Source organism: Equus przewalskii, chromosome 21, assembly GCF_037783145.1.
Source record: "Equus przewalskii isolate Varuska chromosome 21, EquPr2, whole genome shotgun sequence".
NCBI lineage: Eukaryota > Metazoa > Chordata > Mammalia > Perissodactyla > Equidae > Equus > Equus przewalskii.
In genome coordinates this window covers 37,909,246-37,923,619 of record NC_091851.1, presented here as the reverse complement: position 1 = coordinate 37,923,619, position 14,374 = coordinate 37,909,246, and the positions used below count along the sequence as shown (strand labels likewise).

The window sequence follows — 14,374 nt, the reverse complement described above, 5'->3', positions numbered from 1 at the left end:
CACTATCTGTGACTGAGCTCAGCCTCCATTCCAGATTTGCAACGTGTAAGAAAGTACCAAAGCCAGAAGCAACTCCAGTGTGGTTCAAGGCATGGGCGGCTTGGGTGGCAGAGACCAGCGCCAGCGCTGCCTCCCCAGGCCACGGCTCTCACTGACAACACCCACGGAGGTCTCATTACCTCCAACAAACAGGTAGTAATTGCCTAACATGTTTCAGGCACTGCGGCAAACAATAATAGCAAACATTAATGTGGCACTTACCACTTACCATGTCCCAGGCACTCTGCTAAGCACTTTAGAGAGTACCCGACAATCCACACAGCAACCGTATGAGATGGTACTACTAGTGCCCCGATTACACAGGCAAAACTGAGGGACAATGAGGTTAAGTAACTTGTCCAAGGTCAGACAGCTAACAAGTAGCAGAGCCAGGATTCAACCGCAGGCCATTTGGCTCAGAGTCGGTGCTCCTAACAACTACACTTGATATAGCAATATCCAGAGACTAAGACCAATTTTGAAAATGGCAAGCATTACCCAGGAAATTAGGGTGACAAGAGAAAGAGTAACCTTGTGGGCGGGGTAGGGGCCACTTAGAGTGGGTGGTCAGGAAGAGAGGACACACCTGAACAAGGACCTACATGACAAGAAGCCGGCGGCCAGGCCAAGATCCGGGGGCAGTGGCAACAGCAAGCTACCTCTGAGGTGGGAGCAAGCTTGGTTGCCTGAGAAACAAAAAGGTGAGTGTGGCAGTAGTGCGGTGAGGGCAAATGGGAGACATTAGAGGCTGGTGGGGAGGCAGGGCCTCATCCCCTGTGGGCCTGTGGGCCACCTAAGGAGTCTGGGTGATTTGTCTCTCATCCCATTTGTCTTCTTTCCCCCTCAGCATTCTTGCAAGCCTTCTATTCCTTCCAACTGCTATGCCTGGCACTTTCTTTCTACTTCAGCAGAATGGTTAGGTCTGCCCTCTTCCACAACACATGACAGAACACGGAGCCCCAAGGGGACAGGTCTGCGTGGGGACATAAGCCAGAGACTATCCGCCTCTGTTTCTGGCCCGTATCAAGCCTGCAGTCTGGGAGGGGAGAGGGTGCCACTTGGCCTGGCGACGGGAGCATGCTTGGTCCCCTCTGTCATCACCTGCAGCCCTCGATGCTCATTTGACCCCAGGCTCAGGGAGAGGCGTGCCGGCAGAGCACATACCTGGCTACCTTGCCAGTCAACAGTTCTCTCCGTAAATCAGTAATCTGGCACACTGGTTTCCATGGCAGCTCCCTGTGAGTTTGCTTAATGTAAATTCATGCAGAGAGCCTGCTCACCTCAGGGGCAGCCTCCAAACCCGAAGCTGAGGATCAGACCCCAAAGGATGGTCTTAGCTTAGACCAGTTCCCAGACTTTCCCCATCCTCATAGAGGTTGTCACATGCCCTATGAGCTGTGACGTTACCTGCCTCTTGCCCTCACTGTGAGTGCCAAGGGGGTGGGCACTGTTTTAGCCATGGGTGTATTCCCAGGATCTGGACTGGGATGGCCCAGAGATATCTGTGGAAGACAGGCAGGAGGGAGGGACGGGGGAGGGAAGGAAAGGTAACGGCACTAAATGGCTGTCGACCTGGAAGGCCCTGTCCTGTTGGCAGCTGGCCTTGAGGCTCTTGTGCTACAACCCAGACACAGAGCTTCTTCTCTCTCCTCTTCTTTTATTCCCACTCTCATCACCCATGGCAACATCAAGGGGGCCTCGAAGGAAGAACACCTAAAAAGTGTGTCCTGAAAGGGAGGGAGAGGCAAGGGAGGCGAAGCTGGGAGCCTTTGGTGTGTTGTGTGCTGACTGTGTGTGGCTCAGCTGGCCCCTCCCTCCATTCTCACGTCCAGTGCAGCAGAATGGACAGCCACAGTTCTCTCTGCTCCACACTCACTCCCCTGGTTTTGGTAACGGCACCCCAATTTTCCTTTGGGGAGCCGCACCTCCCCCTCTCTCCATCCATGGGGTTGCGTGGGGCTCTAGAAGTGAGCAGAGGACCCAAGCTCGGTCAATGAGGGCCATCAACAGGCATTTACCAGGTCATCAGGAGTGAGGTGGCCCTTTTGTCAGGGATGGCTGAAGCGAGGGTGAGGTGAACTAAGAGCCATCAGTGCTGCCACACGAAGTGAGCATGCCCGAGGAGGAAACGAATCAGGGAAGACCTGAGCTGCGACAGTGAGAGGAGAGAATCCTGCCATTGTGGGCCCCTGGAGGCTGTCATACCAGAAGCCATCACCCCGGGGACACTTCAGTTCGATGAACTAACAAACTTCTTTCTTGCTAAAACTAGTTTGTGTTAGGTTTCAGTTGCACTGAAAGAGGTCTGCCTAATGTTCTTTGTCAAAGTCCCCGTGGCATCCTGAACTGGAAATCAGAGAACAGGAACCAGAAGATGATGAACAGATAGAGGGAGGGAGAGATGGAAAGAGCTGTGTTAAAGCAAATACAGTGAAAAGGTAATTGTAGAAAGGAGGTGGTGGTCACAGGGGCGTCCACTGTACGATGCCTCACCTTTTCTGTATGTTTGAAACTGTCACAATAAAAAGTTGGAGGGAAATGCTTTGCATAAATCATGTAACACATTTAGCTTTGGCTGGGAATCTAAGTTGGGGCAGAGTATTTCTGACAGTGAATATGAAAAGTCTGAGACATGCACTGACTGAATCATCGAGAGCTCTGAATCCAAGGGGTCATTCCACCATGCCATCAGTTGCTCCACTTTGCACCTTCATGACCCAATTCTTTAAAAGGCCAGACACTAGAAGTTTAACTTAAAAATGTCTTTTCTTTATTCCATTATCTCAAAAGATAGCAACACCAAGAAAACAAAAAGGAAATAGACTGGGACAGTGAAACAATTCAGGGCGTGTCTATGAGTAAATCTCTCTCCAGCAAAAATATCACCAAAATAAAACCTGTGCAACAAAGTTATTTTTATGTTTCCTATAAGCGCAGAGGCCTATGTGTCTCATGTTTGATCTGCATGGTGTTTTGAAAAGTTGAATAAATTGTCACTATCTGAAAACTAGAAAATTCCCTATTAAAATCTAGAAACTTGGCCTCTTTTGAAAAGAATTTCTTAAACACCTAGTAACTCTGGGCCCATAATGGTAATTACTAGGTGGAGCTGACAAGTAGCTGTCCCTTCAGACAGGGTGTGCTCTCTGGCTCCCCACTGTCCCCACCTCTGGACACACATCTGGCCAGCTTCCCTTTGTTAAGCGCTCTGCCAGGCCCTGCAGTTGTGTGGGTTTGCAACTGCTGGCTAATTTTCTCCAGAGCAGTCCCCCACTGTGGGTCCCCTTCTGTGGGACAGGCACTTTCTAACAGGAAGGGAAATGTCTGCAGGTAGAGAGAGAAAACTCTACTCGGTTCTTCGTCTGCTCGTCCAAGGGGAAATTCTTTGACTCCTCTCCCTGTGAACATCCCAACCACAGGTTCAATTCAATTTCACAAGAAATTTATCAAGCATTTTCTGTATCTCTAACCAGCTGCCCCCAAATAGGCTGAAGGCTTGAAGGCTGACATTCCTTTACAATGAAGGCTGTGTTTTGGGCATTTTTTTTCACTTGCAAAATACAGTCATGTGCCGCTTAATGATGGGATACATTCTGAGAAACGTGTCATTAAGCGATTTCAACATCATAGTGCACTTACACAAACCTAGATGGTATAGCCTACTACACACCTAGGCTATACGGTACTAACCTTAGGGGACCACTGTCGTGTGCACAGTCCGTCGTTAACTGAAATGCTATGCAGCATGTGACTACCTACAAAACGCAGGGCATCAGTTCTACTTAATTTCCAGCTCCTCATGGAATAGGAATGTGACTTTTGCTACTTGTTTATACATCAAGGCTATCTTGCAACAAAAGCTCTGAAATTTATGTCCTCAGGGAAGAGGGGAATGAGATTGTCCTCAAAGCAGTCCAGAGGTTATCAGAGGCACATTTCCCATGAAAAGGGCTCCAAGTTTCTGGTCCCCAAGTTGCTGCTAAAGGCTGAAAGCTCTGGCTGGCCCAATGGGAGGCCAGCTCCCCAGCCACACCACAGGACAGAAGCAAGCACTGATGGTGGATGTAGAAACAGAGCAAGACGGCAGACTTGCTGCACTCCTCACAGAGGGAAACCAGGCCACGTCTGCCTGTGCACTTTTTCAGCTCTAGATCTGGTACCTTCCCAGAGACAGCTGCCTAGGTTATTCTCGCTAAGCCGATTATGGAAACTCCTGGACTGGCTCCTAGATGGCAGCTCTGAGGACTCACTGGAGTAGCTTCAGACGGAGAACATCCACGATAGAGCCCTAGGCCCTGCCTGCTTCCTCCACCCAGCCAGCCCCACCTCAGGCTTGATGGGAAGCTTAGAGGAAAGATTCATACCTCACTCCTCCCTCCGTCCCTAATCTAGCGAGAAATTAACTCATCATTATGGCCACTGAAAAGACTCAGAAATTAGCTGGAGACAACTCAATAATAAAAGGACACTGGTGCAGCCTGTGGTGTAGGCGGGGCTAGTTAAGTGACCAGAGTTATTCCCTCTAAAGCTTAACTAAACCAGTCCTTTCAATTGGCAGTGCTCTGATTAGAGATCTTCAAAATTCCTTAACATAATTTTCATTCACTTTAGAGGCACAAATTAATTCAGAACAGATTCTACAACAGAAATCATCAGCAAAACAAAAAGAGAGACAGGACAAAGAAGAATCACGCCCAGGAATCAATGAGGAGAGAACTTCCCCGAGAAAAGCGGTCACACGGGTGTTATGGTAGGAAAGCTTTACCTGTCTGTCATGTTGAGTTTAGAGATTACATCAGCCTGTAAAATAAAACACACAAACACACAGACACAAAAAAAACCCCTGGAGAACAGCCAAGAAGATTAAAATGTCCACTACTGCTTTATTACAAACAAACAAGGACATTAATCTTCAATCCCCAAACCACTCGAAAAATAGGGGAAACTCCTAAGTTTTAGTTTAAGCGTGCACTTGATCATCATACAACAAAAGTATGGAAAAGAATGCCACATTTTTCAAGCCAAATTAACTACAGTTTCCTTCTCTAAAGTTTTCCCATTTGACACTAGAAGCTAAGCAAGGAAGGGTGCATGACAGGCAGATTTATTCTGGTGCTCCTGAGGCAGCTAAAGGTGACATCAGATGGAATGGGCTTTGCTCTACAGCTATCCGAAGAAGAAAAGACTTCTGACATACAAAGGAGGAATCTGCCCGAAACTCAGTCTTAGTTTACAGAATCGGGGCAGGAAAACCTTCTGCAGCTAACACCAAAGGAAAAGAACTGCCACATGCATAGACGTGCATAACGCACAACTACAGGTATTACCTTCCTAGGTAGGTTTGGCTTAAATAAACTCAAATTAATTTGAACTCAAACTATAAAACACCCAATTGATCACACTGGAAATTAGTTTAGCAATGGTAGAAAATTCAGAGTATATGACTCTACAGGTGGACGGCTTAGAATTGAGTGAACACATTCAGGATCATTTCTGACTTTTAAAATGCAAATTTTTATTAAAAAAGCAGCATTTAACTCTGATTCAGTCTATCTGACAACACAACTGATACTGTTACAAGTTGAAGAGCTTTACTGCTTTACTTTTTTTTTGTTTTTCTTTTTTTCTTTTGTTTTTTTTTTTGTTTTTTACCGCTTTACTTTTAGGTATTCCAACTTAAGACAATATTGGTTTGCAAATAAGATGAAATGCTTTTGGGGATTATGAAAAAGATTCACTCAGTTCCAGACACCAAAGCTCTCTGAGACACTTAGAAACAACGTCAGCATGCCTTTACCGTGCCTCGTATCTGGATTTCCTTCCCGCAGAGCTTCTATCTTGAGCGTAAAACCCAGGCCCCATGAGGAGTCCCCACCCCACCTCCCTGCACTAGCTCTAAGAATGTAAGATTTTCAAAGTTTTTCAAAGATGTTTTTCTTACCTGACCCAGAAAATAAATTCCTCCACCTACTACAAAAGCAGAAATTGCTGTACCAAAAACAGCAAATAGGGTGATGGAACCAATATTTTGAAAGAAGTTACCCTGTTTGAAAGAACAGAAATGAGAGAAATGATTAGAAAGGCTGGTTCAGGCAGTGGAGGGGCAGACCCTGACACCTGCCCTCCTCACACGCTTGATTTTATGCAAAGAGGACCGTCACCCACCCCGTTTGGCAAGCTGGAAGCCTGGGAGTCTTCCCTCACCTCCACATCTGACGGCAGACCCACGTCCTCTGGCTTTCACCCCCCCACGTCACTCACATCTCCCAGCTTCTCTCCATCCCCCTCTCCACTGCCCTTGTCCAAGCTGCCATCATCTCTACCCTGTACCACTGCAATAGCTTCTAACCAGTCTCAACCATTCCTGACCCCTTGCCCCCCACTCTCCAAGGGCTTCCAGAATGATCTTTGCAAAAGACAAATCTGACTGTGCTGCCTTCACTCTGACCCCAACCTGCACTCGAAATGCAGCTAAAACCCAACCAGAACCTGGATGGTTTAGCCTGTGACGGCCTCTAACTCGCCATGTCCTCTGGTCCAGTCACACAGATGGCTTTTTGTTCTGTGCACACTTTGTGCTCCTGGGCTTGGACCACTCTTCCCTCCTCTTTGCCTGGTGAACTCTAATCACCCTAAGATCTCAGGACATTTTGACTTTTCCTGAGGGACGCCTTCTCTGATCCCTGAGCCAGGTCAGATCCTACTTTATGCTCTCAAAGCACAACGACCCTCTCCTGGTAGCACTTGACATGGCTGAAGTTTTACATTTATTTAGGTAACTATCTGACTGACGTCTGTCTTTCCCACTAGGCTGCAGGCTCAACAGGGAAATGGCCACATCTGTTTTTGTACAACAGTCACTGACAATGCCTGTCGGCCGGAAGATGCCTAATGAATAGGTACTGAAGAAATTAACTCTGCTTCATGTCTGATCAAAGGCCAAAGTTTACACAATATCATTTTTCCTTTAATTAAGAAAAGGCATATCATTACAAAGAATGTCAAGATAATAGGTAATACTATCAGAAACTCCCTCTTGCTATCCAGGTCTTTTAAACAATTTTATTTCACTCTATCAGTATCATCATCAAATGACAGATAAAATATATTTTCATCCATACTTCACAGCATTTAAAGGAAAATATTTGAATCCAAGTAGCATGGTATTATCTTTTGAATTTCCATAAAATTAAGAAAATTATGTTATTTATTAGGCTCCTGTGGACTCCACTTAGAAACAACACCCAGCAACCTTAATGATGTCTGATTGTGGGTGTGGACAAGGAATCTCATCTTTTTGCTCAGAAATGGTCAAGCCAGAGACAACAGGAACTGATGCTTTAAAGCTCACTTCAAAAGAGCGTCCTCAGCTCAGCAGTGACAGCTCCACTAAGCCTATCTCCTTCAGGAAGCTTCTCTGCTTCATTTGTTGCAATTTTGATTTGGCTGCCCCAAATCTGACAGTCAATTACTTTGTTTGGCATATTAATCTTTAGCACACAAAGAACTTTAAAATAACTCAAGGCAAATACACTGAATTGTTTTTTCTAAATAAAAGGCTTTCATCTATGAGTCTCTCTTTGCAGAGAGCTACTTTATTTTGCTATTTAAAAACAGATTAAGCCTTCGTCTGTTTATAAGAATCTAATTCTGATCTAATCTATGTAGTTGGTTAATATTAATCTGGATATTGAAAATTTACCCAAATTCAAGTTACCACACTACAAGAACTTCCTTTTGCACATAAAGCAAATTTACCTGTTTTTCTGACATAATTAATGTTCTATTCTCTATACGATATTAACAATTTAAGGAAAATAGATGCCCACCTAATGTATATCAACTGATGATAATCTTATTGAAATTTTTATCCCAACTCCAAATTTACATCAGCAAATACAACAACATAGTCATGCATCACTTAACAATGGGGATATATTTTGAAAAATGTGTTCTTAGGTGATTTTGTCGTCGTGCAAACATCACTTACAAAACCTAGATGGTGCAGCCTACTACACAGGTAGGCTACATGGTACTGATCTTATGGGACCACCATTGTATATGCGGTCCATTGTTGACCACAACATTCTTATGCAGCACATCACTATTAAAATAAAACATTCAAAGTCGACCGCCTGTCTTCTTTGGGGGAGGGTAGGAAGTGGACAGAAGTCTCTGAATTCAAATTTCCACCTCTTATTGGTCCCTTTCACATAAATTGTCACATTTTCTGCGGGAAGGCCATCTTTAAAGAAATGTATTTCTAAGAAATTATTATTTTCCTCAAATTTTGAACAAGTTTATTTCCCCTCCCTCCAAAAAATTAGAAAATAAAAACTTTACATGCTTTAATATAACAATCAAAGTGTCATGTTTTAAAGTCCAAATCAAATCAATACCCTTAGCTTTGTTTTGAAATATGTTCATAATCTGCTCAAAGCTCTTTTAAGATTTGCTTACAAAATGAAGGAGTAAAAGACATTGACTTTCCATTCCTTCTCGCTTGTTTTCTTTTTAACAACTATCTGATGTCAGTAATGGTTTATAAGATTTGGGAAGTTTTTTTTACATTAAACTTCCTTTTCACCTTTTTTGGGGGATAGTACAATAAAATAATAACTTTTTAAAAACTCTAGACTGAACATCTTAGGATATTTTTGCTTTAGTACCCAGGTGGAAAATTAAAAATTTAATATGTATGTTTTTTATGAAAATTCTCTTGACAAATTTAATTCTCAAGTTTAATAAGTTGCTATTAATAATAATACAATAATATTAATAACAAGAAGTGCTACCATTTATTTAATGTGGTGGGCGGTACTTTGCATACATTCTTTCATCTAGTGTAAACGTCAAAACAAGCTGGGAGGTAGGGTTTTTGGGGTTTTGCCTTTTGTTTTTAATTTCTACCTACTCAAAAGGAACCCACAGGAGGCAGCGCATGATTAGACCCAGGGCTCTCGGGCTCCAAAGTTCACGCTCTTTCCTCTCTCCAAGGGCAGGCCTAATCTTACTCCTTCCAACCTTCAACATTTTTATCACATTCACAAAATAATGTATTATTAAATTACTATTAACACAACAGTATTAAATACCGTTGTATTACTTGTATTTTAAGTTGAGTCACCTTTTTATTTTAAAACAAATGTATTTATATTTAAAGAAAACTCATAGACAAGGAAAAAACCCATGCACGCACATAAACTGGCTTAAAAGTAAGAAGCTCCTGCCCAAGCAGACAGAGTCCCAGTGGAAGTGGGAGGACAGAGACCAGGAATGCCAGGGCAAAGAAGGGAACTCGGCAGGGGCCAGAGACGCTGCTCTCCAAGGCCGAGCTGGGGGGCCAAGAATGGGCCAGAAGGAGCTGGAAGACTAGAGGAAAGGATAGGACCCCAGCCTGGGAAGGAGAAGCTGGGCCAGGGAGAGGGAGGGAAGAGATTGAGGCTTGGGGATCAGGGGAACATCAGCTGGGAGCTGAGGCCGAGGGAAGGGCACTGAGAGGGGAGACACTGAAGGACGGACAGGCCTAAGAAGGGAGAAAGGCCCCATGTGGTGAGCCGAGAGAATTCATACGTCTGGGGCACATGTCCCCGTTGCCCCAGGACATAGTCTGTTTTCTTAACATGTGTCAGTCTGTGTTCAGTAAGAGGAGTCAAAGTGTTGTCCGTGCACCACTTAACATCACTTTGGCCAACTTCCTAAGCAAAGTACTCCTCTACGAAAAACACGAGCTTAATAAGCCGCACTGCTTGAAACCACGTTTGCTCCCCTCAGGCAGCACAGGGCAGCTTCTACCACACCCCCCAAGATGTTCACACAGAGCCTCCGCTGCCAAATTAACAGCCCCGCTTTGAAGGAACATGCCTTACAAACATGGGAAGCCATCCAGACCAAGAACACTAATGTGTGTCTGAGTCTCACCTTGTGTAATGAATATCCTGACTCAAATATAATAGGCGGAAGCAACAGGAGGAAAAACATATTTGGACGAAACATTTCTTCTTCCTGTAAATGTAAAGTGGGTATTTTCAGAGACATGGAATTTGTGTAATTAAGAAATAAATCCATCATTCAAGAGCCAAAGTAATAATTCTCTCAGGGCCTGGCCCAGTGGAAACATACGTTTAAATGATGACCTGATAATTAAACCAAGCAGGAGGAGAGACCGAAAAAGAAAAACAAACCAAAAAATCCCCCTGTATTTAAAAAGAAAAACAAACCAAAAAAATCCCCCTGTATTTAAAAATGCGGGACAAGTGATTTTAGAGGGTGATCAGCAAAAGAAATAGAATGAACTGCTTCCAGACAGACAGTAGTACGCTTTTATTCTTTACTAAGGAAAGAAAATTAACATTAATATAGAAAACATTTCACTTCAAATAAAACACTTTCAAAAACAAGTCCTTGAATTGGAGTCCTCTGGGAAGGAGATAACGGGGAGCCCTCAAACAACCCACTGACAGGAAGGGCAAACCCACACATGTTGCACGTGGCCCTCCCTCTTCCCTGCCCGTCACAGACAACTCGCCATTTTCCCAAATCTGACTGTAATGAAACAGTCCCCACCTCACTGTCCATGCGACTTGGGACATAGCTATAAACAAAGTGAGCCCCCTGCCATGCTTCTGGTACTTTCAAACATTAAGTACCATTATGAAAGGTATTTCCAGAATATGGCCATCTTTGGGGAGCTGAAATAAGAATTTAATTTTCTATATTAATATATCTAATTATTGGTGGATTTAAGGAAAATATATATTGGTCGTCAAACCCAAAATGACTACATGTAATACACAGTCTACTAAATACCACAAAATGAGGCCCTTTTCCACATGAAAATTTCTAGGCCACAATCTTGACAGTTTGATTTTTTGTCAAAATCCCTGTTCAAAGAAATGACTAAATGTATTCTTACAAATGTACAGCTGTTACCATACAGACCAAAATAACATTCAAAAAAGGCTCAAAATAGAAGCAAATGATGCGGTCTGAAAATGCCTTATGCAGTCTTAAAATAACTATCTGTACAACAAACTCATGACTCAGACTGGGACCATGTGAAAAGAAAAGGGCCAATCTCTGCGTTTTGTGGGGCCATCTATTCTCAGGATCTGTGCAGTGGGGGCACTGTACATCCTTTTGGAGTTTCAGAGACTAAACTCCTCTGGGAGAAAGAAGAACCCACCTGCAGTAGGTTGCAATGTCCTGCAGCTCCAATTCAGGTCCACCTAGAACCTCAAAATGTGACCTTATTTGTAAACAGGGTCTTCGCAGATGTAATTAAGGGAAGAAACCAGATGAGATCATATACTGGATTAGGGCGGGCACTAAACTCAATGAGAGTGTCCTTTTAAGAGACAGAAAAGGACACAGAGACACAGAGAAGAAGTCCATGTGAAGACAGACTGAGGCAGAGATAGCAGTGATGCTGCCACAGCCACGGGACGCCTGGGACCACCCAAGCTGGAAGAAGCAATGAGGATTCTCCCCGACAGCCTGGATTCGCTCCCTGGAGGGAGCACGCCCAGCCAACACCTTGATTTCAGATTTCTGGCCTCTAGAACGATGACAGAATCGATCTCTGTTGTTTTCAGCCACCCAGTTCATGGTCATTTGTTACAGAAGCCACAGGAAATGCATACATTACCTTACTGTGACTAGCATTACAGAAAGGTCCCAGGTTCCGTTCAGCAACATCTCTCAAGTACCATTCTAGGTGGTACTTGAGCAGGGTGTGTCAAATACTGCTGACCCACAGACTGGGAGAGTCAGCCCCTTCTGACTCTTTTTCAATCCCAATTAAGTCAAAGACACCTCAGTCTGGTGCCACATGTGTAAAGCGTCTCTCCACTGTGCTGACCTCCCTTTCTGACAGAACAGGCCTGACCCGAGAGGTTTCAGCAGGCATCTGTACCACTTTGTTTTTATCATATTTATTTATAGAAACAATATTGAGGGGCCGGTCCAATGGTGCAGCAGTTAAGTTCGCATGTTCCGCTTCTCAGCGGCCTGGGGTTCGCTGGTTTGGATCCTGGGTACGGACATGGCACTGCTTGGCAAAAGCCATGCTGTGGCAGGCATCCCACATATAAAGTAGAGGAAGATGGGCAGGGATGTTAGCTCAGGGCCAGTCTTCCTCAGCAAAAAAAGAGGAGGATTGGCAGCAGTTAGCTCAGGGCTAATCTTCCTCAAAAAAAACCCCAAAAAACAATATTGGTTTCCCACCTGAAACAGTATTACGACGTTTCCTTTAAAATAAATGTATACGGTATACCAATGTTCACAGCAGCATTATTCACAATAGCCAAAAGGTGGAAACAACCCCAGGGTCCATCAACAGAGGAGTGGATAAACAAAGTGTAGTATATACCTACAATGGAGTATTCTTCAGCCATGGAAAGGAAGGAAATTCTGACACATGCTACAATGAGGATGAACCTTGAAAACACCACACTAAGTAAAATAAGCCAGACACAAAAGGACAAATATTGTATGAGTTCACTTATATGAAGTGCTTAGAACAGGTAAAGTCATAGAGACAGAAAGTAGAAGAGGGGCTACTGAAAAAAGATAGAAAATACTAAAAAAGATAGAAAGTAGACTGGAAAGTGAGGAGGGGAGGATGGGGAGGTTTGTTTAACGGGAAGTTTCCGTTAGGGATGATGAAAAAGTTCTGGAAAGAGACAGTGCTAATGATTAGACAACACTGAATGTATTTAATGCCACTGAATTGTACGCTTAAAAGTGGCTAAAATGATAAATTTTATGTTATGTATTTGTAGCACAAAAGACTTTTAAAAAATGGCTACAAAAAATGTACATAAACAGGGGCTGGCCCCGTGGCCGAGTGGTTAAGTTCGCGCGCTCTGCTGCAGGCGGCCCAGTGTTTCGTTGGTTCGAATCCTGGGCGCGGACATGACACTGCTCATCAACCACGCTGAGGCAGCGTCCCACATACCACAACTAGAAGGACCCACAACGAAGAATATACAACTATGTACCGGGGGGGCTTTGGGGAGAAAAAGGAAAAAATAAAATCTTTAAAAAAAAAAAAAAAAAAATGTACATAAACAAAAAAGCAAGTTCATTTAAAGAAATATGCTAAGTATATGAAGGCAGGTAGAAGGCAGGCCTGGGGAGACAGTTTGAAAATAGAACTCATGGAAAGAAAACACCAGGCTCCTTCACTGTTTTTCCTATCCCCCTGCTCCCTGCAGCACCCAGTTTCCATACAGGTGTCCTGCTTCCCACAAACACCTGTTCCTCCAGGAAGCCTCCCCTGACTACCCCAGCCTAGAAACCTCGCCCTTTCAGCGTCAAGCACTGGTTGCCTGGACGGCTCTTTAAGCACTTAATTACATTCATCACCCAACTTTGAGTCGCTTGTCTATACTATTAAATACATTACTATATTTTAACTTGAAAAGTAACATCTGTTGAAAAATAAATTCAGTAACACTGAAGCATATAAAACTAAAGTAAAAGATAAGCTCCCCTCCTGTACTGAGAGCAGGGGTCACCAGCGTCGCCAGGGGAGCAGCTGCGGCTCAGTGCCTCCCATCTCTGCCAGGCAGAATGTGGGCCTGCTGTTACGAGAGCTTCTGTTTTTTTCAAGAGAAGGTAGAAGTTCAGATTTTTATGTGAAATTTCCAGAATTTTATATAGATTAATAAAAATTTTAAATCAAACTAAATATTTTTTATTGTTTTTGAATCAATTCCAATTTTGATCAATTGATTTTAAATCAAATCAAACAAAATGTGTTAGCGGGTGATATCTACACATCAGGCTATATCCGGGAGTAGAGCGAGGGTTCCAGTCTGCAGCCCCCGACCCAGGATGAGCCACTGGACGGGAGCTGAATTTAACAAGCTGCAGGAAGGTGGAGACGTCATTCACAATGTGCTGCAGGGGGATGCCTGGCCCCAGCCGAGGGGAGTTCTAGATTAGGAGCTCAACAGACATCTTGAGAATTCATTTAAGACATGCAACATTTCCTGAAGATTATTTATAACAGTTTCAAAGTGTGATTTAGGTCAAACTACGTGGATTTTTTTGAAAATTTTACACTGTACAGTTTACCAGGTAAATTAATCCTAGCACCGAGGAGCTGCAGCAAAGTAGGAGAGGCCCAAATACGAAAAATTTTAATCATACAATTCTTTAATACTTTGAAATGGACCTTATTTCCCTCCACAAAGTCAATTTTGTACACACAATCTCTCTGCTCAATACGGATGTTCAAGTTTACAAATGTCACATTAGTCCTCATACCACAAGAAGACGCTCAGGCTCTAAGGACCATTGTGTAAACACAAGGGTATGGACATCCACA

The 14,374-nt window shown here is 43.7% G+C and overlaps 1 protein-coding gene across 5 annotated transcripts in view; it reads right to left on the bottom strand.

Moving 5' to 3' along the window:
• Positions 1 to 14,374, bottom strand: part of SLC9A8 (solute carrier family 9 member A8) — a 70,240-nt gene that overhangs the window by 32,661 nt on the left and 23,205 nt on the right. For all 5 annotated transcript variants that reach the window (XR_011531144.1, XR_011531145.1, XM_070589422.1 and 2 more), the window contains 3 exons: positions 9,961 to 10,044; positions 5,981 to 6,082; positions 4,805 to 4,839 (listed from right to left, as the gene is read on the bottom strand). Coding sequence is in view for 3 of the 5 variants with exons in the window: in XM_070589422.1 (XP_070445523.1) it covers positions 4,805 to 4,839; positions 5,981 to 6,082; positions 9,961 to 10,044 (221 nt within the window). In the remaining 2 variants the exon portion in view is untranslated. The remainder of the gene's footprint in view (positions 1 to 4,804; positions 4,840 to 5,980; positions 6,083 to 9,960; positions 10,045 to 14,374) is intronic.